Source organism: Engystomops pustulosus, chromosome 5 (assembly GCF_040894005.1).
Source record: "Engystomops pustulosus chromosome 5, aEngPut4.maternal, whole genome shotgun sequence".
In the NCBI taxonomy this organism is placed as follows: domain Eukaryota; kingdom Metazoa; phylum Chordata; class Amphibia; order Anura; family Leptodactylidae; genus Engystomops; species Engystomops pustulosus.
This window is the reverse complement of record NC_092415.1, coordinates 141,937,266-141,964,342: the sequence shown is the minus strand read 5'-3', so window position 1 is coordinate 141,964,342 and position 27,077 is coordinate 141,937,266. Positions and strand designations below refer to the sequence as shown.

The 27,077-nt window shown below is 38.3% G+C and overlaps 1 protein-coding gene across 5 annotated transcripts in view; it reads right to left on the bottom strand.

Annotated features, from left to right (window-relative positions):
- Positions 1-14,305: 14,305 nt before the first annotated feature.
- The window catches only part of BBS9 (Bardet-Biedl syndrome 9), a 271,289-nt gene continuing 258,517 nt past the window's right edge, over positions 14,306-27,077 (bottom strand). For all 5 annotated transcript variants that reach the window (XM_072153261.1, XM_072153264.1, XM_072153263.1 and 2 more), the window contains 2 exons: positions 21,102-21,324; positions 14,306-15,003 (listed from right to left, as the gene is read on the bottom strand). In XM_072153261.1, coding sequence (XP_072009362.1) covers positions 14,966-15,003; positions 21,102-21,324 — 261 coding nt within the window. In that variant the 3' untranslated portion in view covers positions 14,306-14,965. The remainder of the gene's footprint in view (positions 15,004-21,101; positions 21,325-27,077) is intronic.

Sequence of the window (27,077 nt, the reverse complement as noted above, 5' to 3'; positions counted from 1 at the left end):
GAGATTGACCAGTATTGAGGTATAGTATATTTTTTTGAAGGAAGTTAATAAAAACATTTATGATTTAATATCAAATGTGTCTTTTTGGCAACAAATGTCATCAACCACAGGAAATGTAATCACTAGGATATGAAAAACTCAAGACATATCACATCAACAAGAATGTCCATATGGGAAGTCAAACCAGAGATGCCAAGATCAACAGCTTTGATGGACAAGAAGCTGAGTGGGATGAAGGAAACTGAGCTGCTTAAAGTTGTCATTTATGTGTGTGAATAGAAGACTTTTGTGATATCTGTACGGATAAATATCCGAGAAAAGATGTCAAAACTCAAATATACAAACAATAGAATAGGTAAAACACAGAGATTATAAAGGTAACCCAACACATAGAGCGTTTGGAGTACCATTTATTTCAATTTTGATGGTATTTTCACAAGGATTTCAAGATGGTGCCAGATAACTTTTAAGAAGTAGGGTCACATTTTGAAAAGCCATATGGAACTAGAACGTGAGTGGAACTAGTGAGTACCAAGATGCAAAAATATTTATTATAATACATATGGATACTCTATCAAAACAACTTAGAAAACAGGCAACATTGCAAATTAAATATATACAGGTGGCAAAATGTTGTCGTTGTTTGCAACTAGAACATTATAGTAACCTTAGTTATAGTAACCATTAGGCCCCTTCCACACTAGCGAGTGTGATGCGATGAGCTCGCATCACACTCGCAACGCAAGCTGCCGGGAACGCACGGCCCGAACGCTGCACCGCGGGAGTGAACTGACATGCTGAGTTCACTCCCGCGGTGCAGCGTTCGGGCCGTGCGTGTGTGGAAGGGGCCTTATAGTAACCTCAGCTGCTACTGATTAGGAGACTGCAGGCAATAATGTATTGAAAAGAAATATGCAAATATACTATATTACATTTGGATAGAGAGATGATAGATAGAAAAGCCATAGCTAAATAGAGCATAACTAAATACGCAGCACTGTGTAAGTGGATGCATCCAGGCTTATAGACATGCAAACATGTGACCATGTAGTAACTAAAAAGAAAGAATAGTAACCCTGTTCCATACTAACTTTAGTATGTGTGAGCTGTCTTGTGAGTAGGTTATTCCCTGATAAAATATTAATAGAAGCCTGTGAATCCTGGCATCTACAAGAAGATTTCCGCAGTGTGAATGAATCTAAACTTTCAACAAAATTGCATAAATCAATAGTGCAGATGATAATAGTAAACTTTGTAATTACTTTATTAAAGGACACCTGTCATCAGGTCTGTGTCACTTGTCCTGTCACCTCTACCTGTAAGAGCAGCTCACAAGGATCCCATCCCAGCCTTTATCTAGTTATTTCATACATTAATCATTGCAAAATCATCGATTCTTTATTATGTAAATGAGGCTGGTCACATGGTCAGAGGCAGTGATGTCACCCCTGTTACTCCTCCCACTGCTCATGTCTGTGTGTAATGTATAGTAAAGCATGGCTAGTGTGTGTGCTGCATCTGCTGACATGCTGCATCCTCCTAATACACAGACATCAGCTACACATGTACCTGATATGTTCTGCTATAACATGGCTGCATCCTGGAGCTGTTGTATCTTTCACATACACACACACATGCACACACAGGCTGCAGGGGGTGTGGCCGGCAGCACCAGGAAGCACATCATTATACAGGCTGTCAGTCATGCACTGGGGGTGTGGCTGTGCCTCCCACTCATGAATAAGCTGGACAGCTTGAATATGCTAATGCTTCATTGGACATTTCACAGGTCATTTGCATACAGCTTTAGGACCTCATTGCTTAGGTTTACAGGCATGTAGAGGGACAATGAAGGGATAGAGGCAATGCTCTCTAATGGCAGTTTATGAAAATATATTTAGTTTAGGGGGGTTATTTTGCATGACGGTCCTCTTTAAATAAGTATGTTCCAGTTTCTTCTTTTTGCCTTTCTTCCTTATATAAAGAAATTCTACCAGTTATTTTGAATGGCATTGCATTAACACTGCTGGGTAGCTACCTGCAGCAGTATGAATACAGTAATGTTTTTATTAGGAGCACTGCTTCTATACTGAGGGTGAAACATTCGCTTTAAACTTTATGCAACTGCAGTGTCGGGGGGGGGGGGGGGAGGGCATAACCAAAGCCCCTGTAACATGCCCCCCTGAATCCCATGTTAAATGCCCCCTGCTGCCAGAAATATTGATGAAATATAGGAATAAACATGCACAAGGTCACATGTTTTGTTCCCAAATATCCCTCGTTTCCCCCTATCTATCTTGAATAACATTTGTCATCTTGAATAAAAAATGAAATCTTTGGAAGTCCCACTTCAAAGACTGAAGAGGGTCTCTGGCTCTGTCCGAGGTCACCATCAACTAACACTTCAGTAGTCTTGGCAACTCCAGGCGGTCCTTACAGTTCCCTCCACTTTCAGACAAATGATAATAAAATCCCATGTGCTTGTCAGTTATGGAGTTATGATTCATCCAAGCCCAGGGACAAATGCATATTTGGAATCTAGACAGCGAGTGAAATACATACCTGTGTCTCAGTTTGGTGTAGCAACCTTGGAAACAGAGATTTAAATAACTCTCAATGGGATCATAGTGCGTAGGTTATGACTGGTCTCAATGTAATCCAGGTATTCATCTGGATCCAATGAGACCAGAACCCTGACCCTATGACTTCTCATGGAGAAGATAGTACTCCTCCAAGGTCCTGGAACTGATCCAAGGTAGGAGGGTTCCAAGAGCACTCCCACGGATGTGAATGGGTGTATCTGAACCTAAGACAACCAGGACACCCCTTTTGTCCATTGTTCTTTTTCTGAGGGATATTACCATCACAAGATCAGGCAGGAAGAATCGTCAAGTGTGAACTATGTTTTTCCCATTAGTTCTGCACAAAGTAACGCAATTGCTTCCATATGTAGTCCTACACATGTAATCTGCACCTGTATCTGTGTATATATATATCTGTTTATAATATATATATATATAATCTTTTGTGTGTACTGTTTTGTCTAGTGTGCCCTTAAGGCAATTAATATTAAGTAATTTAACCTGCGCTGTTCTCTTATCTCTATCCACGAACCGTCCGATGGTTATAAATACGCTACCAGGTTGACTCTAACTCTAACTCACTTCCTGTGCCTCCAAGAACCCCCATGTTGGATGTGCTCCGTGAATTAAACCTCAGCACTTTTTGTGTATAAAAACCACAAAATGTAGATGTCAGATCTTAACACTAGAAAGTATCAGCTCCATTATATAGTACATGTAATAAAGAATGATAAGCAAAGTTTATTAGCAAAGAACCAGGTGCATCTCTTTTTATTACCATTTATCAAACACATATTGATAATAATATGTATGGAAATAAAGCATTCACTAGTCATGTCTTCATTCGTTGTTCTCCCATAATTCATTTTAGTGGAAACTTGATGGTCTCAGTGGTCTTGACTTCTCCGCAGCAGATGGTAAGAAGGATTAGTAGTGATAGACACAATGACCTCACATTTTTCCGAGCCCCACAGGAATAGTGAACACAGAAATAAGATATAGAAGCAAGACAAGAGTTTAAGGGGTTTCCAGAGATTAAAAATAACCTTCACTGGCCTTAAAATACAAAGCCACTCAGTGAAAGTTTAAGTCATTTGTTTTAGGCATCTCTTGCTATAAAAAAAGAAAGCTCAAATTTAAATTTTTTGTGACATCCATCACACATTTGTTATGTACTGTTAGTGTGTACGATAACAGTATATCAATCTATACATTATACGATAGCTGTATACCAAATTGGTTTTGCTCTGGCATACATGCAGTGGCGGATTAAGTGTCCCATGGGCCCGGGCTGTTCACACAACTAGCGCCCCCCCAGTGTCCAACGTAACCTGTGGCCGAATGTCAGGACATAAGTGCAACTCTATATCCTCTATACCCTTAATCTTGTACTGTTCATAAAAGTTATTTAATGATGAACTAGAATTGTGTTCTTATAACCCATCTATATAGGAAAGTTGAACATTCCCTAACTGCATGAAACCGTCCACCATGACTGCCGCCCAGACCAGATCTACCAGACAATGCAGCAGACGTGGATGCTGCCCCTGCCTCTGTGCTCTGCTGCGGAACTCCCCTCATACTTTAAATAATTGTGTATAAGACAGAGATCCTAATTTTACCCCCCAAAAAACCTGGGAAAGTTATTTACTGGAGTACAAGCCCGAGGGGAAAATGCAGCCGCTACTCTAATAAAATGTCCAGCAGCAGCCGCCCCTCATTAATGAAAGGTCCTTCAGCAGAGTGCTCCTTTACTGAAAGATCCTTCAGTAAAGCCCCCGTTTATTGAAATGTCCACAGCAGGATCCCCTTTACTGAAATGTCTACTAGGAGGGTCCCCCTTTACTAAAATGTCCGCAGGGTCCCCCTTTACTGAAATGTCCACATGAAATGCACATCTTTATTAAAATGTCCACAACACATGCCCCCTTTACTGAAATGTCCTCAGCACATGCCCCCTTTACTGAAATGTCCACAGCACATGCCCCCTTTACTGAAATGTCCTTAGCACATGCCCCCTTTACTGAAATGTCCACAACACATGCCCCCTTTATTGAAATGTCCACAGCACATGCCCCCTTTACTGAAATGTCCACAGCACATGCCCCCTTTATTGAAATGTCCACAGCACATGCCCCCTTTACTGAAATGTCCACAGCAGTCCCCCTTTAATAAAATGTCCACAGAACATGCCCCCTTTATTGAAATGTCACTCGGGCCGGAAGACGGATCTGTGGGGCCGGGGAAAAGAAGGCAGAAGGTGATTACCGAATTTTTTTTTTTTCAAGACTGATGGCGGTTCTTCAAAAAGGGCCTTATGAAGATCCGCCATTGCATACATGGGATATGTAAGTTGTGAAGAAAGTATAGATGATATGCTAAAGTGCTTATTAATAGAATTTCTCTCTATATCAATGCCAAAAAGGAAATATGCAAAGGCATGTGTAACATATGAATTTAGCCTAAATTATGTGGCAATAACAATATACAATCTCCCGCCGCATGTTCCAGTGCCATCTTCCGCCTTGTAGCTTCCCGCATGGTCTGCAGACTCTTTCCCAGGAGATACCGGAGATGTTTTGCTCCCCAAAGCCATCAGAGCCTGCCCCATCACCTTTCTGGGACTCTATGACACCCGCAACATCCAACATAAAGCTCCTGATCACAGCAACAGCCCATGACTGCATGGAGAAGTTCATTCAGGCCAAAATGAATCAGGTACTCTAAGGAGAACTCGATAAGCTAGGATCAAGCCAACGGACATCCATAACGAATAATACAAAGTGGGAGAAAATGTCTTAACTATTGAGACCAAACTAGAGAGCAACCAGAAAATTGATAAGACAGATCATTTCTGATGAGGAGCACCTGGAAATAGACAGAGATTACTGGGCTCTGATGGTAACTCAGTCCGATGGACTACCAAGGGACATCATGGTCAAGCTCAGTTAATACTCCATCAAAGAGATAGTCATGGAAAAGTTGACGAAAATTCCTAAGCTATTCTTTATGGACTCTTTATGGATTTTTGCAGATATTGTCCCTTCCATGATACATAAGTGTAGTGCACTGCATCCTACTTTGCAAGTTCTTCAACATTACTTTATTACACATCGCTGGACCTTCCCATTGATGCTCTTGTTTCAATATAACAACAGACAGTAGTATTGTATTTGTTTCAGGAAGGGGAGAAGCTCTCATCTCAACTGGATTTGTTGCTAGCTTTTGGCATAAGTAAACCTGACCCTTGGAAAATCCTGCTAGGCATCATCGTACAGGACTCTCAAACATTTGAATTGGATTTATGGGTTTCTGATCTATGCCTTTGTAAGAAGCTACATTATTCAACTACAACAGCACTACAGGTTTATTCCCTGACATTAAAGGACATCTACCAGCAGGATTAAAGATTGTAAACCAAGCACATGTACATGCTGGTGCGTGCCCCCTCTGGCAGGATCCTCCCTTCCTTAAACTTCTTGTGCCTTTGTTTAAAAAAAAAAAAAAGGTTTAAAAAATTATGCAAAAGAGCCTGAGGGGCTCCAGGTTCCATTAACACCCAAGTCCCCCTACGGGACTGCTAGTACTGCAGTCATTGACAACTGACTGCTAGGTTCTTGGACTGGTATTACCGTATTTTCCGGACTATAAGGCGCACTTAAAAGCCTTGAATTTCCTTGGAAATCCAAAGTGCGCCTTATAGTCCGGTGCGCCCTATGTATGGCACAGGGCAGTGGACCATACTTACATAGGTGCCCGCTACCGGAGACCGGAGACAGCAGATCTCCAGCAGGAGAAGTTGTTCGTGCCGCGTGGTCTGCAGTTCCCGCTGGAGATCTGCTGTCTCCGGTAGCGGGGACCTATGTAAGTATGGTCCGCTGCCCTCCTCCACCTCCCCCTCACCTTCCCCACTCACCTTCCCCGCGTCGCCGCGTCTCTTCTCGGCGTCGCGTCCCGTCGGGTCTCCGCTCCGCCCCCGGACCTCCGCCACGCCCCCGACCCTGCGCCTTATAGTCCGATGCGCCTTATATATGGAATTATTACATATATAAGGCGCATCGGACTAAGGCGCATCGCCTTATATTCCGGTGCGCCTAATGGCCCGGAAAATACGGTATGTTGTATTTTATTGCCTTAGTTCTAATTAAAATCTTATTTTAGCTATGTTGGCTGTTTACTGTTATGTCTTATATGTTTGTATATATGTGTGTACCCATTGAACCCATTCCCTTCCCTATCTTTCCAGACTTCATCTTTCTAATTGAAGAGCTTTTTTGACTTCTGTCTCATGGCAAACTCCCCTCGTAACTCACTATGATGTAGTGTTCCATAATGCTTAGGGTTTCATTTCTATTACAAGTTGATAAAAGCTGATCTAATTTTTACGAAAGAAACATATTTTTCTCAGCCACATTATATCCATGGCATGTTCCCACAATGCCAAAGGAATCAAGGGAATTCCTAAACCACAAAAAGACCACTCAGAAATATCCATCTAAAGGCCCATTTCCCTAATAAATATGGATTTGAAAATTATGACTAAAATTTAAGCTACCCGGATCCATACTTTCCTTGCTGCATATATACATAGCGATTAGATGGGCTTTATTCTTTATAGGCAAGCTAATGACCTGAAGGGGATAGATATTGATATAATCTCAGTTATGGAATCTGGTTTTGATTGGGGGTAGGAGATCTGGCATGCTATTGAGTTTAGATTTACAAAAAGCATTTGATTTGCTATATTTAGGACTGTTTAAAATATGATCTTGATTGCATGGGCTTTGGGTCTTCAATATCGGCTATGATTTGGTTGAAGGGCTGTTGATTGAATGAGATAAAGGATTAATAAGAAAACTAGACAGGACCATAGAAGGGAATAGATTTAAAACCTTTGAAGAGTTGTCCCAGCAAACCGGGATGGAGAGCGGGGATTGGCTACAATATGCCCAACTCAGGAGTGCCTTTGGTGCATCACTAACGAGGGTGGATTTTAGGGAGGTACGACACCCCATTCTAAATATACTCAGATCTCAGAAGGACTCTAAAGGTTTGACCTCTAAACTGCGTAAAGGTTTAGATATTGAAAAATCAAAGTGTAAGGCCCCATACTGTTATGAGAAATGGAAAAAAGACTTAATTGACCTGTCAGAAGAGGAATGGAATGATTCACTATCTATGATCAAATGTACTACGAAGAACTTATCATACAGGATATCTCAAATATTCTTAATCCATAAAGTGCACTATACCCCAAAAATCTTAAATAAATTTGGTCGCCAGGAAAAAGTAAAGTGTCCAAAATGTGAATTGATAGATGCTGACCTAATACACATGATGTGGCGATGCCCTAAGTTGGTGCGGTATTGAGAAACCATTCTTGAATGCATAAAAATATCTACTGGATATATCTACCGTACAACGCTAAAAATTGTATTCTTGGAACTAAAATTGGGGTAATTGGCACAAAAAAAAAGAATAGGAGAAGCGATGAAAGGGCTGTTGATAGCACGTAAATCGATCCTGTTCAATTGGAAAAATAAAGATCCACCTAAGCTACAAGAATGGAGGAACAGGATGAACTACACGAGACTAATGGATGATTAGGCAGTTAGAGATAGAAATTATGTTGCCTGAATAGATCATGCTAGTTTAAGGTATAGTGCTTGAAATGGAGGATAGTCCATAACATAGGCTACTAGGACTTACCAGTCGTTTGGGGAAGGGGGTGGGTAGGGAACCTGAAGGGAACAAGGAGAAAAAAAAAAGATGTAATTCTAAGTGGCAATGACCTCAAGTGCAAGAGGTAACCTAAGAATTGAAGTGTAATGCAAGATAAATGTTATACTGTTACAGGCTGTATGAAATTCTGAGATTGCAAATCTTCTTTTTATATTGTATTTGTTGTAATATTAAATTTTGCATCTATCAATAAAATTATTATTAAAAAAAAAAAAAAGACAGGGCCACCATATTTCTCCTGCCATCATTGCACTAGCAGTTGACCTGCTATTGCAACTTATCAAAATGTGGATTTTAGTGGAATTAAGATGGGGGGATGAGCACAAATCTGCTATTTTTGCAGGTAATATACTTCTTTTTTCTTATCTCTCCTTACCTCACTTTCAAACTTGTTTGATACTCTGGGCAAGTTTGGTAAAATCTTGGGTTTAGAGGTGAACCAGCACAAATCCACTGCATTAAATATAGGGCTTCCTATACAGACAGTTAAATTACTACAGCTTACCATTCTATGGGAACCACGGGTTCTTTCTTACTCTGTAATTAAATTGACATTTTGTACAACTTCTTTATATAAAACAAATAATCCACCATTGCTTTGTAAACTTGAGAGTGATATCCAAATATGGTCTCAATGTCCTCTGTCATGGCTAGGACGCATTGCAGCTAGAAAGATGACACTATAGATCTATCTATTTAGATCTCTACCTATAAGAATTCTGATCTAATTTCAGTCCAAGGTTAATTAGTTTAATTGGTGAGATAAACATACTGGAATAGAGCATCAGGATGATGCAGAAGGGTTAGCCCCTTGGCAGACATGACATCAATATATGCTCATCAATACAATCGGCAATGGATTAGATTGGATGCTACAGCTTGTCAAACGACTCCCATTGAAACTTTATAGTGGATGAAACCACACTCTAGACCTCCAATTCTGTCACTAGTTTTGTCCAAGATTAAAGCTTTGTGGGAATCTTTAATTTCCCCACATATACCTATGGCTATGATATGTTGTTACCCTGATTTTCCTCCTGGTTTAAGAAAACCAATAGTGGTTGAACTAGCCGTTCTACCGAACTGGAGCATCCACCACTTCACCTGTTGAGGCTGGGTACAAGGTGCTTATGTGGTGCTATCAAGCAACAGATTTTAAAAAGTCGGTTTGGGACCATTCCCAACCAGACATTTTCAAATCTGCTGCCTGATATTAGAGGAGTTTTGGTTGAATGTTTGGGACATTATGCACCCCTCGTAGCACGAGGGAACCCCTCGTAGCACTCTAAAATGATTAATTGACGGTGATTTCAAAGTCTAAGTGTAAGTTTATCCAGTAAATATTCTTAGCAATAAAAATTTACATAGTACTTGTTACTTTGGAAAACTCCAAATATACCCTTTATGCATCTGAAAATCAAGCACTTTTGGATAATGATTAATGATAGTGTTGGTGGCCTTTAATTGGGGTCTGTAGACAAGTTTGATGCTTAATGGGGCCCTTGGTGCTCTCTGACTACAGGAGGCTCTTAAAGAATGGTAATCTATCTTGTTTTCTTTGCTGCAGGCTTGTTTCCCCCGATATTGAGAGGACCCACTTTGTCCCTGCATCCATTTACCCATTGTTTCACCTTTCTCAGCCACCCCTTTTCCGTTTGTCTCGTCTTTATGTATTAGGTGTTTTTATGTTTCCTGTATTGTATCCTTATTTTTCTCTTTTTTTCTTATTGTTACCTGTTTTAATCCCTATACTAGAAGCTAGTGATGTAAGCCTTCTGTATTTCTGAACTCTAGCTTCACGGTTGATCCTGCTCCATGGCACGGCTACTCCACACCCCAGTAGCCTCCACCAGTAATTTGCATATGTTTAAGATAACAATTTTTACAATTTCTGCTAAATCTTAGCTTTTGCATAAAAAGTATGGTAATAAACAAAAATATAGTAACCAACCATTGGATCTACCTTATTAGGTAGATCAGAGAAGACTGGTTTCCTTTAATAAATGAATACATAACTAATACCTTTTTCAATTCTGAATACAGTGATGTACATGGTCATTGAGGGTGAAATCAAATGCCATGAAATAAAATCAGGAGCATTTATTTACCCTGCACATTGCATGCTGCCCGATTATGGCTTATCTTGGGGCTTGCCTCTACACAAGTGTTATCCTAGGGGTTTCCTCATTGGTTCTTCTGAGACAGGAATGCAAAAATAAATATAGCTTTTACTGTCTTGGTTTATTTATTCCCAGAGGAAGCAGCGAATATTTACAAATCGTAAATGTAAGCTATTTTTCGTTATGTTGTTTGCTTTAAATTTGTCTCTCATGACACAGCTGCTTGAGAATGCAAAACATTCTCCAAGGGATTCTACACTCCTGGCAATGAAGCTGTATGGCGTCACCAGACAGAACACTAGCGATGTTAAGTACATGCTAAAATGTCTGCCAAGTGCCAACCCGTAACTGCTTATAGTGTGACACAGTAAAAGAGATAAATAACTATCATGACAGTTCCCAATGCGAAAGGGAATTTGTGTCCGGATAAATGAGAATGTTTTTACGATAACCATATATATTTTTTTTAATGGAGGTTTTTTTTACATTTTTCATTTCAAAATCCATATTTTTCTACCACTCTCCTTATTAATAACAATTTATCAATATAAAAGTTACTATCCCTAACCAAAATACATGCTCACTCATAGCCCACATGCATTGTCTTCCTTTTTGTTAGTTTAACACCCTACTTTGGATGAGAACAACCCAGCCCACCATTTTTTCCTTGTACTCATCGCCTGATTTACTAGGAAGCCTCTAGTATCTGAAATCCAGATTGCTGGTGGGGGAACATTTATATTGGTGCACCAAGCACCAGTCTTAATACTTTCCCACAAAAAAAGAAGGAAAACCCTTTGAAATAAAAGTATCTGTCCAAAAATTTGTGACAGCAATAGGCACCAAATTTTGATTTTGTCTCATATTCTCATATTTGTTGATAAATATGTATCCTGAAATAACAGAAACAATCTCTTCTGCAACTATCTACCGTATACTTTATTAAAAAGTAGTGTAATCTGCAAATATATACTGCATACAATAGTAGGATGACACTTGCTAATTTTGTAGAGGTTTTCTAAGGAGGAGTCATCTCATATGCATTACAAATAGGAAAAAAATTGAATATAACACCTCTATAGAAAATAAAACTATCCTATCCTTTCCTATTTGTCATCCACCGACAAATGATGATGCCACAGTTTATCTACACCCCTTACATACATCAATTGCATAGAACATGCCTGGAAAACTTTCCTGCCTATCCAATAAGGCTGATATGAAGAATATCTTTAAATATCGGGAATAAGGACAGTTTTCAAAAAGTGATTAATTTCCTGATCTGATTTTAATAAGTAATGTAGAAAATTTGTAAAGTATTTCCTTTTAGCAAATTGCTACTTTAAGAAGCCAAGCAGCCAAGTGAAAAACAAGCTCTTTACAACTCGTCTCCTTGACGTCCATAACACACAATCACTAAGTAAAAGACAAAGGGATCTACAGGAAAAAAAAAATAAAAGCACATTCTATGGTGCTCATATACAATCTCTGTGACGTCCCAGAAAGAGAATTAATAGAAAGAGATAAAAACAATACAGGGTCTTATATAATTTTTTAGGGGATGTCTTATAAAATAAATAAGATTAAATACAGTAAAAGTTGAATAGAAATACCTAATAAAGTATAAAAGCACAAAAAAATGGTATTGCAACAATTTGTACAATAAATTGGAAGCATTATTGGACCTGCACAGTGAACACGGTTTAAAAAAAACAACTGAATGGGCAAAAATCCTATACAAGAATTAATGATTTTCCATTCCACTATCTTGAAAGAGTTAATTAAATCTTGTCAACAATCTATAGATGTTCCAAAATAAAGCTTCTTTAAAAATAAGCCATTTAAAATGTAAAAAATGTAATTTTATATTCCGTACAATGTGACAATGTAGATCTGTTCTGAATAGTTGTTTGCTGCCACATATGGGGTATTGGCATATTTGTGCGAAAGCAGCCTTAGGATGCATTCACTCGACCATTGTGGGGTTTGCACCCGGATATACGTCCCCATCGAGGCCAATGGCACCCAGACACCTCTTGTGCTCACCATACTGCGCCATCACTGCAAAAAAGATAGAGGCTGTTCTATCTTCGGCTGCAAGAACGGCTGTGCAGCACTGTAACCTATGGAGAGGGGAGGAGTGAAGAGCACTTATCCATTCTCTTGTCCAGCACGCTGCTGAATGTGCCCTTACAATGTATGATGCATAAACTTATTATGAATAAAAAAAAAAAAATGAAAATCACATACTAGGCAAACAATTATTTATTACTTGCAATTAAATTAAATAATGATAAAAATAATATTTTGTGTACATAAAGGTTTATAAAAGGAAATAGCAATTACAACAATCTATATTCACTCATATTGTTTTATATGGTACATACCTTGCCTTTTAACTGTGTTCTGTGTGTAAGCTAGTAGACAGCTAGGAAAATCCTTAATATAAAAAAGATTAAATACAGGCCTAGCATGTACTGTCATATAACTATTGTTAGTTTTGCAACAGAATAGGGGACATGTATATTTATTTTGATCTGTTTTTCTCTCTTATTTTTGCAGGTTTTTTGAATTTTTAAGACTTTTTAGGCACATTTTTGCGACTATGCCAGGGTCTTAAAAGGAAACTCAAAAATTTTGCAAAGGAAAACAAATGATACATGTGCCCCAATATGTATTCTATCCTAAGAATGATATTCTATATGAAAGCATATAGAAGAGACAGAAAAATGGATCTCTAATGTTTACTCTGAGATAAAATCTTATAAGCTGTTTTTTTAGCTGAAATGTTCACAGTATGGCTTTATTGTAAAATGTAAACGATGCATATTCTATTTGTAAATAGGAAGTTTACAATTTATCAACAAATGTTACATTCATAACAGTAATAAAAAAAGCAACATTTCTAATTATTACAACTCACAGGAGATATAAATGGCTCTAAATCTGGAGGTAGCTGGTAAAATAGGATACAATATTTGAGCTATTGATTAGAAGCAGAAATATAACTTATACATTTGGTAGCCAATGGTTTTCAGTAATTTGTTACCTTGTTTATGCAAATGGTTGGGGAGAATGAGTAATCATAGTATTAAAGAAAGCAGTTTGGAGAAATTGAACATAAAACCACTAACAACATGTGCCAAAGAGCTGAACACCTTGCAGATCATGTTTCTCTCCTGACCCAGTGTCAATAATATGAACTAGTGAGATGTAAAATGGCTGTATAAAGTCACAGGGGTGGAGACTTGAGCACTGAAGGCAAGCTCTCCCGACTTCAGAATTCCCCTCAACTGTAATTGATGACACTGCATAAAAGGACACTTACCTTGAGGAGTCTACCATCAGAAGTAGATCTGATGGTAGATTCCTCCTGCCTGTCTCTACCCTAAGATCTAATTTAATAATCCTAGAACCTGACTTAACTTGTTAAAAACTTTAATAACTGCACAAGCTACTATGGCGTGGAGTAGGCTTAGCTCCCAATGCCCGCCCAGGCAAGTACAGTAGCATCTGCAGTTAATTTACATATTACTAAAAGTTTTTAACAAGTTAGGTTAGGTTCCACAATGATTAAGGTACAGATTAGGGCAAGAGGCAGGCAGGAGGAATCTACCATCACATCTACTTCTGATGATAGATTCCTTATGGAAGGTTTATTTTTAGCAGTATCACTAACCAGTCCAAGGGGTGTTCTGCGGTAGGAAGAACTTTCCTTCAGAGTTTGAGGGTTCTCCACTTTCAGCAAATGATTGATATTGATTATATAAAAGTTATACAATTTTCCAATATACTTTCTGCATCAATTCCTCATGGTTTTCTAGACTTCTGTTTGTTGTTCTTCTATGGAAAGCCTCTAAGTTTATTTCCAGTGCATAGAAATCTATCCATGGTCTTGTGAAGGACACGTAGACGCACAAGGCATTATTATACACAGGGTAATTGGAACCGTGTGATAATAACAGCTCCTGCACCTGTGTGTCCGTCACATGACCATGGACCGATTTCTATTCACTGGAAGTAAACAAAGAAGCTTCCTATAGAATGACAGCAAGCAGAGATATAGAAAACCATGAGGAATTGATACAGAAATTGTGATGAAAATAGTATAACTTTTCCTTACACAAATCATATCAATTATTTTCTGCAAGTGGACAACCCCTTTAACTCTCTGTCTCTGTGACTTTGCACAACAAAACTTCATCACTTCAAAGCTAATTTTCTGGATGATACCTTTATTCTGTGTCATAAAAGAACGTGATCTGGAAGTTGTTAAGCTGCTTCACAGCACTGATTTGTAGCTCTGTTAGGTCAATTTCTGCAAACATGAAAAGTTTTCCCCTTAAGTTATGAGGCATTTACGAGGATTGTCATCTCAATTTTCTGTAATTCAGATGTTAATTTTCTGCCATGAGCTATAGCTTCTGTATACTTATGGTGGGTCCATGGTTTCTCCTATTGATGTCAGTGTATAATGTTAGGACGCATGAGAGCTCCAGCTTGCAGTTCTGAACTAAGAAACTATGCAGTGCCCAGAGATAGTGATGAGGTACTGAACCCTATAAAGAGAAATAAAAAAAATTGAATAGCAGTTTAAAATAGAGCACAAAAAAATCAATGTCCATGACAAAAAATAATTAAACAAAAAAAAATATTATTGCATGTTATCCATTTTAACTGCTTTCAATTGCGTTTGTTCCAGAAAGCAGAATAAAATACTTAAAGGGGTTTGCCCATGAAAGACAATTCTCAACTTTCAATCCCCCAGTGATATTTACACAATAAAGATCATTTTGAACCCATTACTTTACAATTTGTGTGCAGACAATCTCTAAGCAGACACTTCATGATCCCTCTAGTTCTGTTTTATACAGTGTGATGAAAATGTGGTTAGATTATCAGAGTACAGGTTCATATGCATTTTAATTTAGCCTCTGAACATTCACTAGTATCTGAAACATAGAAAGAGAGCAGTGGATAAAGACCTTATCTGTCTGTAGCTTGTAGATTTTCTCTCCTCAAGCTGCTTGCTGGTAGGAAGTCTGTGTGTGAGCTCGTCTTGGAATGCAGGGGAAAGGGGGCACTAAAGAGAGGAGCTCAGTGCAGAGTCAGACAGGAGAATAATATGTCTTCCTGACCCGAAGTCAGAAGATTCACGGTTGGAACCAGGGGCAACCAGGACTGATAGAGACAGGTTGGAATTGTACCTGTGAAATGCTGTATTTTTGTTAATAACAGTAAATTAGAGAATGTGTTATTTTGTTATACTGAGTATATTTAAGAATCTTGTCTTTGTGGGAATACCACAAGGAGAGCAGATAGCTCTCAGTAATGAGTTCTGTGGGGACCGAATGCTTAAAGAACAGGAAGTCTGTGAAGCAACTTTCACACCAGCTCATCACATGGAGTCATGTAGCACAATTGAGACTTGCATCTTAAGGAATAAATTAACTTCATATTCAATCCAGCCTAAAATGTGTCAAAAATGTGAGTGAATAAAAGTACACTTTGCATTAGCTTTTATTATTTGTCATAGGGGGTTATGGATGTTATAATTTAGGAAATTAATAAAGAATAAAACTCATCTACCTGTCCCAATCCTGAAACACTCAGTTTCATGTTACCAAAACCTATGAATACAGCATTAACCACTTCGCGACGGGTTGCGCTGCATGGAGAGGGCTCACGAGCTGAGCCCTCTCCATAGCCGGTAGGTCTTTACTGCATATTGCAGCAAAGGCTTACCGGCAACACCCGCAATCGGTGCCGGCTTTGCCGGCAGCCTCAAGAAGATAGCGGCGCATGGGCACCGCCATCTTACCTGGGATCGGCGCTCCCCGTGACGTCATCGGGGGGCGGCGATCAGTCTCCATGGTAGCCTCGGGTCTCACGAAGACCCGAGGCTATTTCGTTTTAACCCCTTCATTACAATGTGCTGATAGCACATTGTAATGAATGAAGAGGAAAATCCCCATATTCTGCCATACTGTAGTATGGCAGTATATGATAGGATCGATCAGACAATCTAGGGTTAAAGTACCCTAGGGAGTCTGAAAAATAGTAAAAAGAAAAATAAAAAAAAGTTTTAAAAAAAAATTATAATAAAAAACCCTAAAATTTCAAATCACCCCCCTTTCCCTAGAACTGACATAAATAAACAGTAAAAGTCATAAACACATTAGGTATCGACGCGTCCGAAAATGCACGATCTATCAAAATATGATAACGGTTTTTCAATGTGTTTAACCCCGTAACGGAAAATAGCGCCCAAAGTCGAAAATGGCACTTTTTTGCCATTTTGAAAAATATAAAAAAATCTATAAAAAGTGATGAAAAGGTCGTACAGTCCTAAAAATGATATCATTGAAAATATTATCAAATTTCGCAAAAAATGACACCACCCACAGCTCCGTACACCAAAGTATAAAAATGTTATTAGCGCCAGAAGATGGCAAAATCAAAAAAATAATTTTTGTACAGTAGGTTTAAATTTTTGTAAATGTATGAAAACATTATAAAACCTTTACAAATTTGGTATCCCCTTAATCGTACCGACCCAAAGAATAAAGTAGACATGTCATTTGGGGCGCTCAGTGAAAGACGTAATATCCAAGCCTACAAGAAAATGGCGCAAATGCGTTTTTTCACCATTTTCACTGCATCTGGAATTTTTTTCCCGCTTCCGAGTACATGGCATGGAATATTTAATACCATCACTATGCAGTGCAATTTGTTACGCAGAAAACAAGCTATCACACAGCTCTTTTCGTGTAAAAATAAAAAAGTTATACATTTTTGAAGGTGGGGAGGGAAAAATGGACATGAAAAAAAAGGAAAGGGCCCGGTCCTTAACTGGTTAAGTTGTGAAATGGAGAACTTACTTATCCACATTTGGGCACTACTAAGCCTACTTGGGATTGAATTGAATACAGTAGGTGTAAAAAGTATTGAACACATCAACAATTTTCTAAATGAATATATTTCTACAGGTGCTATAAATATGACATTCTCACCAAATGCTGTTAACAACCCAACCAATCCACACCATCAAAGAAATTAAACCAGAATTGTCCATAAATTAAGGCATGTATAATAATAAGAAATGATAGGGTAAAAGTATTGAACATGATAAGAAATTGGTAAAAAAACAAAGCCATGGAAAAGTCACAAAAAGTAATTCACTCAACCTCCATGGCCTGAATGCATACTCACCACCCAAGACCCCTTTGCTTTAAAAAAGCTTACTCAACAACATTTAGACAAGCATGTGAAATACTGGGAGAATGTAGTCTGGTCAGATAAGACCAACATTTTACTCTTTGGATACTATAATGCATGCCATGTATGGAGGCCAAAAGGAACTGCATATCAACCCCAACAACACCATGCAAACAGTGAAGTTGGTGAGATGGTGGGATGGGTGTGTGGCTGCTTTTCAGCATACAGTGATGCCAAACTTCGTATCATTTATAAAAGGATTTATAGACAAATGTACCAAGACATTCTTGAAATATGCTGCCATCTACCAGGATGTTGCACATGAAACGAAGGTGGGAACATCAGCAAAACAGTGATCCAGAAAATCTCAATAGACAGTGTAAATTTAGACTAGACAGTCTGAGGAGTAACATCGACAGCAGATAGAGATTGGCTACTGCTGATGTTCAGGATGTTTCCCCCAGTGATGGCACTGTCCTTATATGGACAATGTGATCACTGGAGATTTCCCTCAGTGTCCGCTCAGCGGAGGCCAATACTTTGTATCCATCTTCCATTGCATCCAATGGCCTCTGCTGAATGACATATACGTAGAATAGAAAGATGCAGCAGAAGAGAAATATGGAGCTGAAAAGAAAGTTGTAGCTTGCTGCATCTTTCAATCCTTTGTTTTTTTTACACAGTTTACAATGTGCAGGCAGTACAAGATAGATTCTGTAGGTTTGCTCCTGAGTTGAATTTGTATGCAAGTCAGAACTGTATATTTTATTTTTGTAACCCCAGACAGAATATTTTTGGTCTTTGTGACAATTGCATTTTAAAAATGTTGGGTTGTCATAACAACCAAGATTAACAATAAAGCTTAATTGCAGACACCTTTTATTACTGTTACAGCTGATTATTGAAGTGTCCCTTTGTAACTAGGGGTCGTCTGTGAGTCGGATGTTCTTAAGTAGGGGACCGCCTGTATACAGATGGAAGCAAAAAGGATGCCTCGTTCAGCCAGTATATTTCTAAGTATACATTCAACACATATGTTGGGAGCTTTCTGGTAATATACGCTGAGCATATAAACAAAGAAGTGATGTGAATGTAGCCTAAAACTCTTGTTATGTGGTTACGGTTTTGGTGCACATTGAAGCAAAATTCTGGCGCGATTGGCTTGGTAAATATCCCCCAATGTGTGTTTCTCTGCCTCAGTATACACATCACTGATAACAATGATCTTTGTTTTCTATGTTACACATTGTAAAAACATTTACATTACGAAGAGAGGCAAATAAGCATTTATGTGAATACAGAGCTTGGAGTGAGGAAGAAAACTTCCCATTAGCTGCCTGTGTCTCTCCTCGTGTCTTTCACTCAACTCCTGATGATTATTCCACATAGACTTCTATGGACACAAGTAGTCTGATACCTCTGATCAGCAGCTTTTTTTCTCCATTTTTACTCTATTATCCACTTACAGTATGCAAAGTTTGCAGAATGTATAACATTTTGCTTTGGGAAATAAGGGGCACAGAACCCTGGTTATAGAAGGGTTAAATACTTTTCACGCTCACAAATAAACTTGTCAAAATTAAAACAAAAATAATATTATTGGATGCTGTGAACTAGTTAGTTTCCCTCATATCTGTCATTAGCATCTATACTCATCCATCAAAAATGGTCACCAGTTTAAGCTCTCAGTGAGTAAACATGAGAAAAAAGGGTTTTTCTATCCCATGAGGATGTTGACTCTCATCACGGTCATTACTCTTTAAACATATTGAAGGGGGTATTATTTACAAGTCCTTTGACTTTTCATATGCCACTTTGCAAATAGCAAAGAAATGGGAAACATTCCAACATTGCTGTTGAGATAGTTAAAAGGCCATAAAATCAGTTCTTATATTCAACATGTCTCCAAAGGAAAATGCTTAGTGTCAATATACTGGCATTTTACAGTGATGTAGGGACCACCTATAGTATGATAAAGTACATGACAAGCAATAAGCATATGCAGACATTTATACTAGTGGAATATTTTTCAATTACCTGTATTTATAGGTTACAATCCAACTGCATTTTGTTCTTCATCACTGTACACAATGATGGCTTGAGTTTCCAAAATATAAGTTAGGTGTCTGGTGACAGAGAAGGCACTTAGAGCCCTCTCTGTGGGCCTGCAGGGCAGTCACTCCATCATGGACTGACTGCATCCTCCTGCAGTCCCAAGCACCACAGTATGTTGACTCGGAATTTAAAATTGACTCGGACTGCAGGGGGTTGGGGAGGTGAAGACTATCTTTGGTGCTTCTTCTTAAAGGGGACTTGTCACCAGATTTTGACCAATGCCTGCTGATAAAGTCCTCCCCATATCACCTAAAATTAGCTACCAGCGAGGCACTGTACCATAATGTACCTAATATGCAAATGAGCTTTTGTGACTCATGTCAGGCTGGCAGTGAACCACGACCCATTATTTAGATTGACAGCTCTGTGTCTTTTCAAATTACTGCTCTTGTACTTAGGGACTGTCTGATAATATTCAACTACAGACATATAAAGCTCTATGTACACATGGAAAATATGGTATAAATTTTTTTACACAGTGCCTTGTGTTACATTCATGTTATGTGACCAGAGTGACATTGCAGGTCGTTTAGCCATCTAATAATAGCAAACTGTACACCATGTAAGTGATTACATGAAATCACAGCAGCCTCCATGGAGGATGGAGAGGAGTAGAAGTCCATGGAGGCAGTTGTGACTTCATGTAGTCAGATACTTGCATGGGGTACAGTTTGCTATTGCTAAAGGACCTGAAATGATGTCACTCTGGTCACATGACATGACCAGTAAGAAGGCATAAGGCATGGGCAGTATTAGATGGGAGGGGCGGGCTGAGCAGGACACACCCCCTCTGATGCCATATAAAATAAGATAAAGGTTATTTATGTGGATGTAAGCGAAACTATTTTTAGCTAAAAGAAGGATGTCAGTTAGTTAATAGAGCTCTATAGGAACCTGTCACTGGCTGTATATGTGCAAATGTTCACTTTAAGGTCTTTTAATGGTACCAACATCCAGGAGGAGGGGCAATAAAACTATTGATGGGGGAAATATAAAACATATTTTGGGGGGCTAAATATGTAGGGGGGGGGCACAGGAATGAGAAAGGATTAAGAGGGGCACTTATCCAATTGAGGGCATGTAGAGGGCACACAATTTGAGAGGAAACATCCACATGATAGGGACAAAAATGAATTAATTAGTATTTGACCAGTATTTTTTCAGTGTTTCTTCAGTATTTGCATTCAGTGATATTATTTCTATAGGACAAAAAATTGATCAGTTTTTGCATTGTATAAACAAAAAACATTAAATGTAAATACAGGTGATATAATGATGCATTCTGTATTTGTATATAGTTGTTTAAAATCTCAAAAACATTTACCTTGGGTGAGGTTAGACTGTTGAGATGCAGAATCAGCGCTTAAAGACAACCTTCCCCCCTTGGCCAGTCTATCACACAATAAGGTGATGTGTTTCTTCAGCTTGGATGTATCTTTTGGAATGGTCAGCTGGCTGGTGAGGTTTAATGCTTGCTCTTTAGAACTCTTAGATAAACATGTCCTCAAAAGGTGAGACAATGCAGCATCCACTGATTCTTCCCAGCCCTGATTAAATAAGGAGTAGTACAACAATTAAATATCTGCAGTGTAGACATTCCATGGCCCAGCATTCCACGCAATAGAAAGAAAACCATATAGCATTTCATAGTTTACACTACTTGTGAGTTTATAAGTGTTCAAATATCAAATATAATATTAATTTAGTAGTTGTGTCATCTATAAAATACATCTTTGAGACTTTATAGTGTAATAGAACAAAAAATCTTGTTTTTAATATAATTGTAATGTTTTTACCAGCAACATCCAAATAATCCCCCCCCCCAACACTTTGCTTTGAAAGGGAATTCAGTAACAGGTACTTTCTTTTTTCACTGAGCTTAAGCATACAGCTCTATCTTAAAGAGTTTCAATACCGGAGCACCACTTAAACCTTGAGAGGCAGCCACGCAATGATTATTCTCCTGTCAAACTAAAAAAAAAACACAAAAAAACTAAATTCCTTATTTTTATTCAATATGTTCTTATGGTAGTTATTTGATGCTACCAGAATATTCTGCACAACCATATCCAGATAAGTTAGGAGCAAAAAACCTCCCTGAAACAAGGAAGAGGCACAAAAGAATAAATACTAGGCTAGGCTTCTTAATAATTTTTGACTATATCTATGTGACAAATATGAACAGATAATAGAACTAAAACTAGAAAAAAAATGAAGGTAAAAAAAAAAAAGAAATGCAGCTTCAAGATGAACAATGATTTTGTACAAGAAGTGTAGATTATACAGGAGTAACATGGTGATGTATCACTTGTTACTGCATTACTTGTGTCTGCCGGATCATGTAGTTTTAATGATATAAAATATCTCTACAATTGCAGTGTATCGTAATGCTTCAACCATAGGGTGTTGCACACAGAGCAAGAGACACGGAAGGAAGGAAGGTAGTATTAACAGTATTTACTGGAATGGAAGCAGTAAATTTGCTGGTTATCTAAAGATCAAAATAGAACAAAATGACTCAAAACATTTAGAAGTAGATTCCCTGGTGACTATATATCGTATAATGATACAACCTACAATGCAAGCAGAAAAGGACCACCCACATATAAAATGATTGTAGGGTTCAGTCTAGAAATACATAAAGACTTCATAACTATAATGTAAGGAACAATATAAATGCCGCAAAATATATTTTAATTACAAGCAGGGCATGGTCGCACACAGGCTACTCTATAAAAGCCTGTTATTTCATATGATGTCAGATCACCCAAGGAAAATGCTAACATTACTATTATATCATATGCTCAAAGAATTCACTTCATGGAATAAAAATAGATTCATGCGAAATATAAGTGATGTACACTATACGAAGTCTGTTAATTTGGTTTATTCTTGCTGGAAAATAACACCTACCACCAGGATGAAGGATTGTAAACCGAGCACACAGACATGCAGTTGTGTCCCCCCCCCCCCCCTTTGACAGGATCTGCTCTTCTTTTATTTTCTTATGCCCTGGTTTTTGCAAAAAAAAAAAAAAAAAGGCTTTTAAAATTATGCAAATATCCCTGAAGGGCTCTGTGCTCGATAGGTGTTAATGAAAGTTGGAGCCCCTCGGGTTCTAATTTTTAAAGCCTTTTTTTGGGGGGGTTGAACATTCCAAGCTGTGTGTATGATGTGAGTTGGGCGCATTACACACTCAAGTATATGAGGGGCCTTAAAGGTTGATCACAAGACAACCGATTCTGAAGGTTACTATGGATTGATGTAGAACTGGTTCCTAGAGTTATTTTATCTGGGGGTCCAAAGGTCTCAGTCTGACAGTATGACAGGAATCTTATCTGAATTACTACTTATCACTCTAATCAATCTACAGGACTGAAAGCCCTTCCTCTTTACCGCTTTATACAGTGTAACACTGTCACTAAAAAAATCTCAACCCTGCCAGCCTATAATTTACTTCTCATGATGACTTAACAAAATTTTGATTTAAAAAAATATTTTTTTTTCTTGTTCTTGTTTAGTCTCAGCATTTTCCTTTTGGTTTTTAACATAAAATGCCAGTAAACATCATTCAAGAAAGATGACTCCTGACTGTAATGTGTTTTGTAAACAGTCTGCTTGTAGACAATGAGTAGTTTTGGTTTTTGTCATCTTTTAGCCATCACATATTAAACACAATGATGAGAATTTCTGTATGATGTGCATGGTTCTTTATCTTAGACAAAGTTTTAAGTTCCACTTAACTGAAGTTCACAATATTATCACATCAGTGTAGGTTGGCTAAACTGCAGATGCCAATGTGCTACCACGGAATGACATATATTACGAGCAAGGATTCAATAACCACAAATGGTGTTATGGAATAAATTATGATGCGCCAAGTTTTTTTTACTGAAATTTTCTTGTCATGTATTCATAAACAATCATTTCCATATTGGAGGCTCTTATATTGTTCAGTTTTGGCTGGAGGCTTTCCCTAACCCTTGTCATATTTTCTCTGATGTCTCTCTATACAGCGGGGGGGGGGGGGGGAGTATTTAGTCAGCCACCAATTGTGCAAGTTCTCTCACTTAAAAAGATGAGTGAGGTAATTGACATCATAGGTAGACCTCAACTATGAGTCACAAAATGTGGAAACAAATCCAGAAAATCACATTGTCTGATTATTAAAGAATTTATGTGCAAATTAGGGTGGAAAATAAAGTCACACTCCAAACTCCACTATGGTGAAGACCAAATAACTGTTAAATGGCACCAGAAACAAAATTGTAGACCTGCACCAGGCTGGCAAGAATCTGCAATAGGCAAATCAACCATGGTACCAATAATTAGAAAATGGCAGACAAGACCACTGAACTCCCTCAATCAGGGGCTCCATGCCGGGTCTCATCCGGTGGGGTCAAAATGATCACAAAAATCATTAAAAAAAATCTCAGAACCACATTGGGGGACCTAGTGAAAGACCTTCAGAAAGCTGGGACTAACACACTATGCCACCAGTCACTCCTGCAGCTTCAGATGTGTCCTCTGCTTAAACTTGTACATATTCGAGCCTGTACGAAATTTACTAGAGAACATTTTGTGTATTGGAAGAATGTCATATGGTCAGATGAAACAAAAGTAGAACTGTTTGGTAAAAACACAACTCGTTGTGTTTGGAAAAGAGCGAGTGCTGAGTTGCTTCCAAAGAACACCCACCATACATACTGTGAAACATGGAAGTGGCAACATCATGCTTTGGAAACGTTTCTCTGCAAAGGGACCAGGAGGACTGATCCGTGTACATGAAAGAATTAATGGGGAGATTCTGAGTCCAAACCTCCTTCCATATGCAAGTGCACTGAAGATGAAATGTTACTGGATCTTTCAGCATGGCAATGATCCCAAGCACACCGCCAGGGCAACAAAGGAGTGGCTTCATAACAGGCATTTCAAGGTCCTGGAGTGGCCTAGCCAGTCTGCAGATCTCAACCCCATTGAAAACCTTTGGAGGAAGTTGAAAGTCTATGTTGCCCAGCAACAGCACCAAAATATCTCTGCTCTAGAGGAGACCTGCATGGGAGAATGGGCCAACATAGCAGAAACAATATTTGCCAACCTTGTAAAAGTTTACAGAAAATGTTTCCCTTTGCCATTGCCAATAAAGGATGTATAACAAATACTTGAGATGACCTTTTGTTATTGACCAAATACTTATTTTCTACCATAATTCTTTAAAAATCAGACAGCTCCCAAATCATACTATAATCACAAAAATTAGGTTACTTTATAAGCGTTCCAAAGTTATGTTACATGTACCACTGGTGCCAGAGGTGGCACTCAGAGTCCTTTCTGTGGGCACTCAGGCCATTGCCCTAATTTCACCAAACAAGACCAAATCCACCAAATCTTCTTGCAGTCCCAAGCAACTTAAGGGATGCTGCTCTCAGCGCTATTTTAAAGCGACACTTCATTGGCTGTTTGAAACTGTGGGAAAAGTGAGAAGGTGTCGACAGAACTGCATTGTCTTTAGAGGTCATGCTGCTGACCCACCATTCTTCCTGGAGAGAATCTACAATGATTGTCTGAATTTATTTGCCCACCTTTTATTAACTGTATTGGTGGCCTTAGGAGAGCCAATACAATTGAATGATGTAGAAGAACTGGTAGCAATAAGTTACTGCTTGAAATGCCGTGTTGGCACTTCCTGGTAAATAAGTGGATTTTGGTTGTAGTTTGGGCACTCAGTCTCTAAAAGGTTTGCTATCACTGCACTAGGGGATTGGCCTAGGGGAGGGTAACATTACAGTTTCAGACTTTGCAGACCTTTGTTTTTCTAGAGGAATTAAAACATTTTGGTGACTGGTAATTTTATTTCTATTTTTATTTGATTAAGGGATAGAGCATTAGAAGTTAAGATAAATAATTATACAAAGTAAAAAATCATATTATTAACTATTCACATGTATTTTGGCCAAGCTATAAGGGATGTTCGATGAAATCCAAATATATTCTTATAAAAATATTAACCTTATGCAAAACTCTGCTTTGTCTACTATGTCCAATATGCATAGCAATGTGTAATTCAGATTAAGTGCTGTAAAACACATAAAATCTAGCAGCAACATTAAACCCGTCAAAGTATTTTGCTAGGCTTCCTTTATTTCTGAATGAAAATGAAAATCCTGATGGCGTTACTTTGTTAGAATGAAGATAAATCAAAGAACAGAAATATGGGTAGAAGCAAAAAAAAAAAAAAAGAATGTTCAGTATTACAATGTGCCAACAGGAAACAAAGAAAGAAGCATGTGGATCTATAAACTAAACCCATGCATCGAGTGTCCAAAACCAGGCGTTAACTATAAAGTCAAACTTAAAAACTATGCCAGATGGATTAATTTAACAACTCGATTTTACAAGTTACACAAAAAAGGAGTATGGCTTTCACTTCAGTCCTAGAGGGGCCTGCAGTGCAATTCCAGAAATGCATTGTAGGCCCCATTGGCACTAACAGGGGTAAATCGCACCTTTTTTGTGGGTGACCTGCTAAAATTCATTTAGTAGAGGCCATAAAATTGAAAAGAAAAATGAAAAGAAAGGTTATCTGGTTTCACGCTGGCTATAAAACTCTGTGTGCACTGTCATAACAATAATAAGGTGAAGAATTGTATATGCCAAACCGCTAGTAAGGAACCAGTAAATTCCTTTGGAGGTGTTCTGGGTGACATCATAAGCCACATGAGAAGAAGCTCGGAGTGGTCACAGCAAGTATAAGAAACTATATGCAACCATTTATGACTTTTCTTATTGAGTTAGGGTATACTGGGTTGATATTTTTACCATTGTAATTATTTCATTAGCATAATATTGTATAAGCCAATAGCATGATGACAGGCATGGCATTTACTCCAAAGTCTAGTTATTTCTATGAAACGAACAAGATACAGTATTCTTAACAAGGAAATGACACACACTGAACCAAATGACTAGTTAGTTCTTCAAAAATAACTGCACGAAAACGTATCCCTGCAGTTTTATAGTGATTTGTAATATGTAATATTTACATTATAACGCAGTAAATATTTACAGTAAGATATCAAGTGTTGCTACTGCATATCTGAAGTTATAAAAACAAAGGTTTTTGGGGTCAGAGCCTCTAAGTGAAAACCCCACATATCTCATCAGCAGTGACTATGCACATAGAGTTTTCACGATATTCCCCTTCATAGGCTCACCTAACATCTCAGCGTATTATTGTATTGCTAGGTGCTACTTGATTATGTGTCTCAGAATGTTCTCTAATTGTGTATTGCCTTTATCA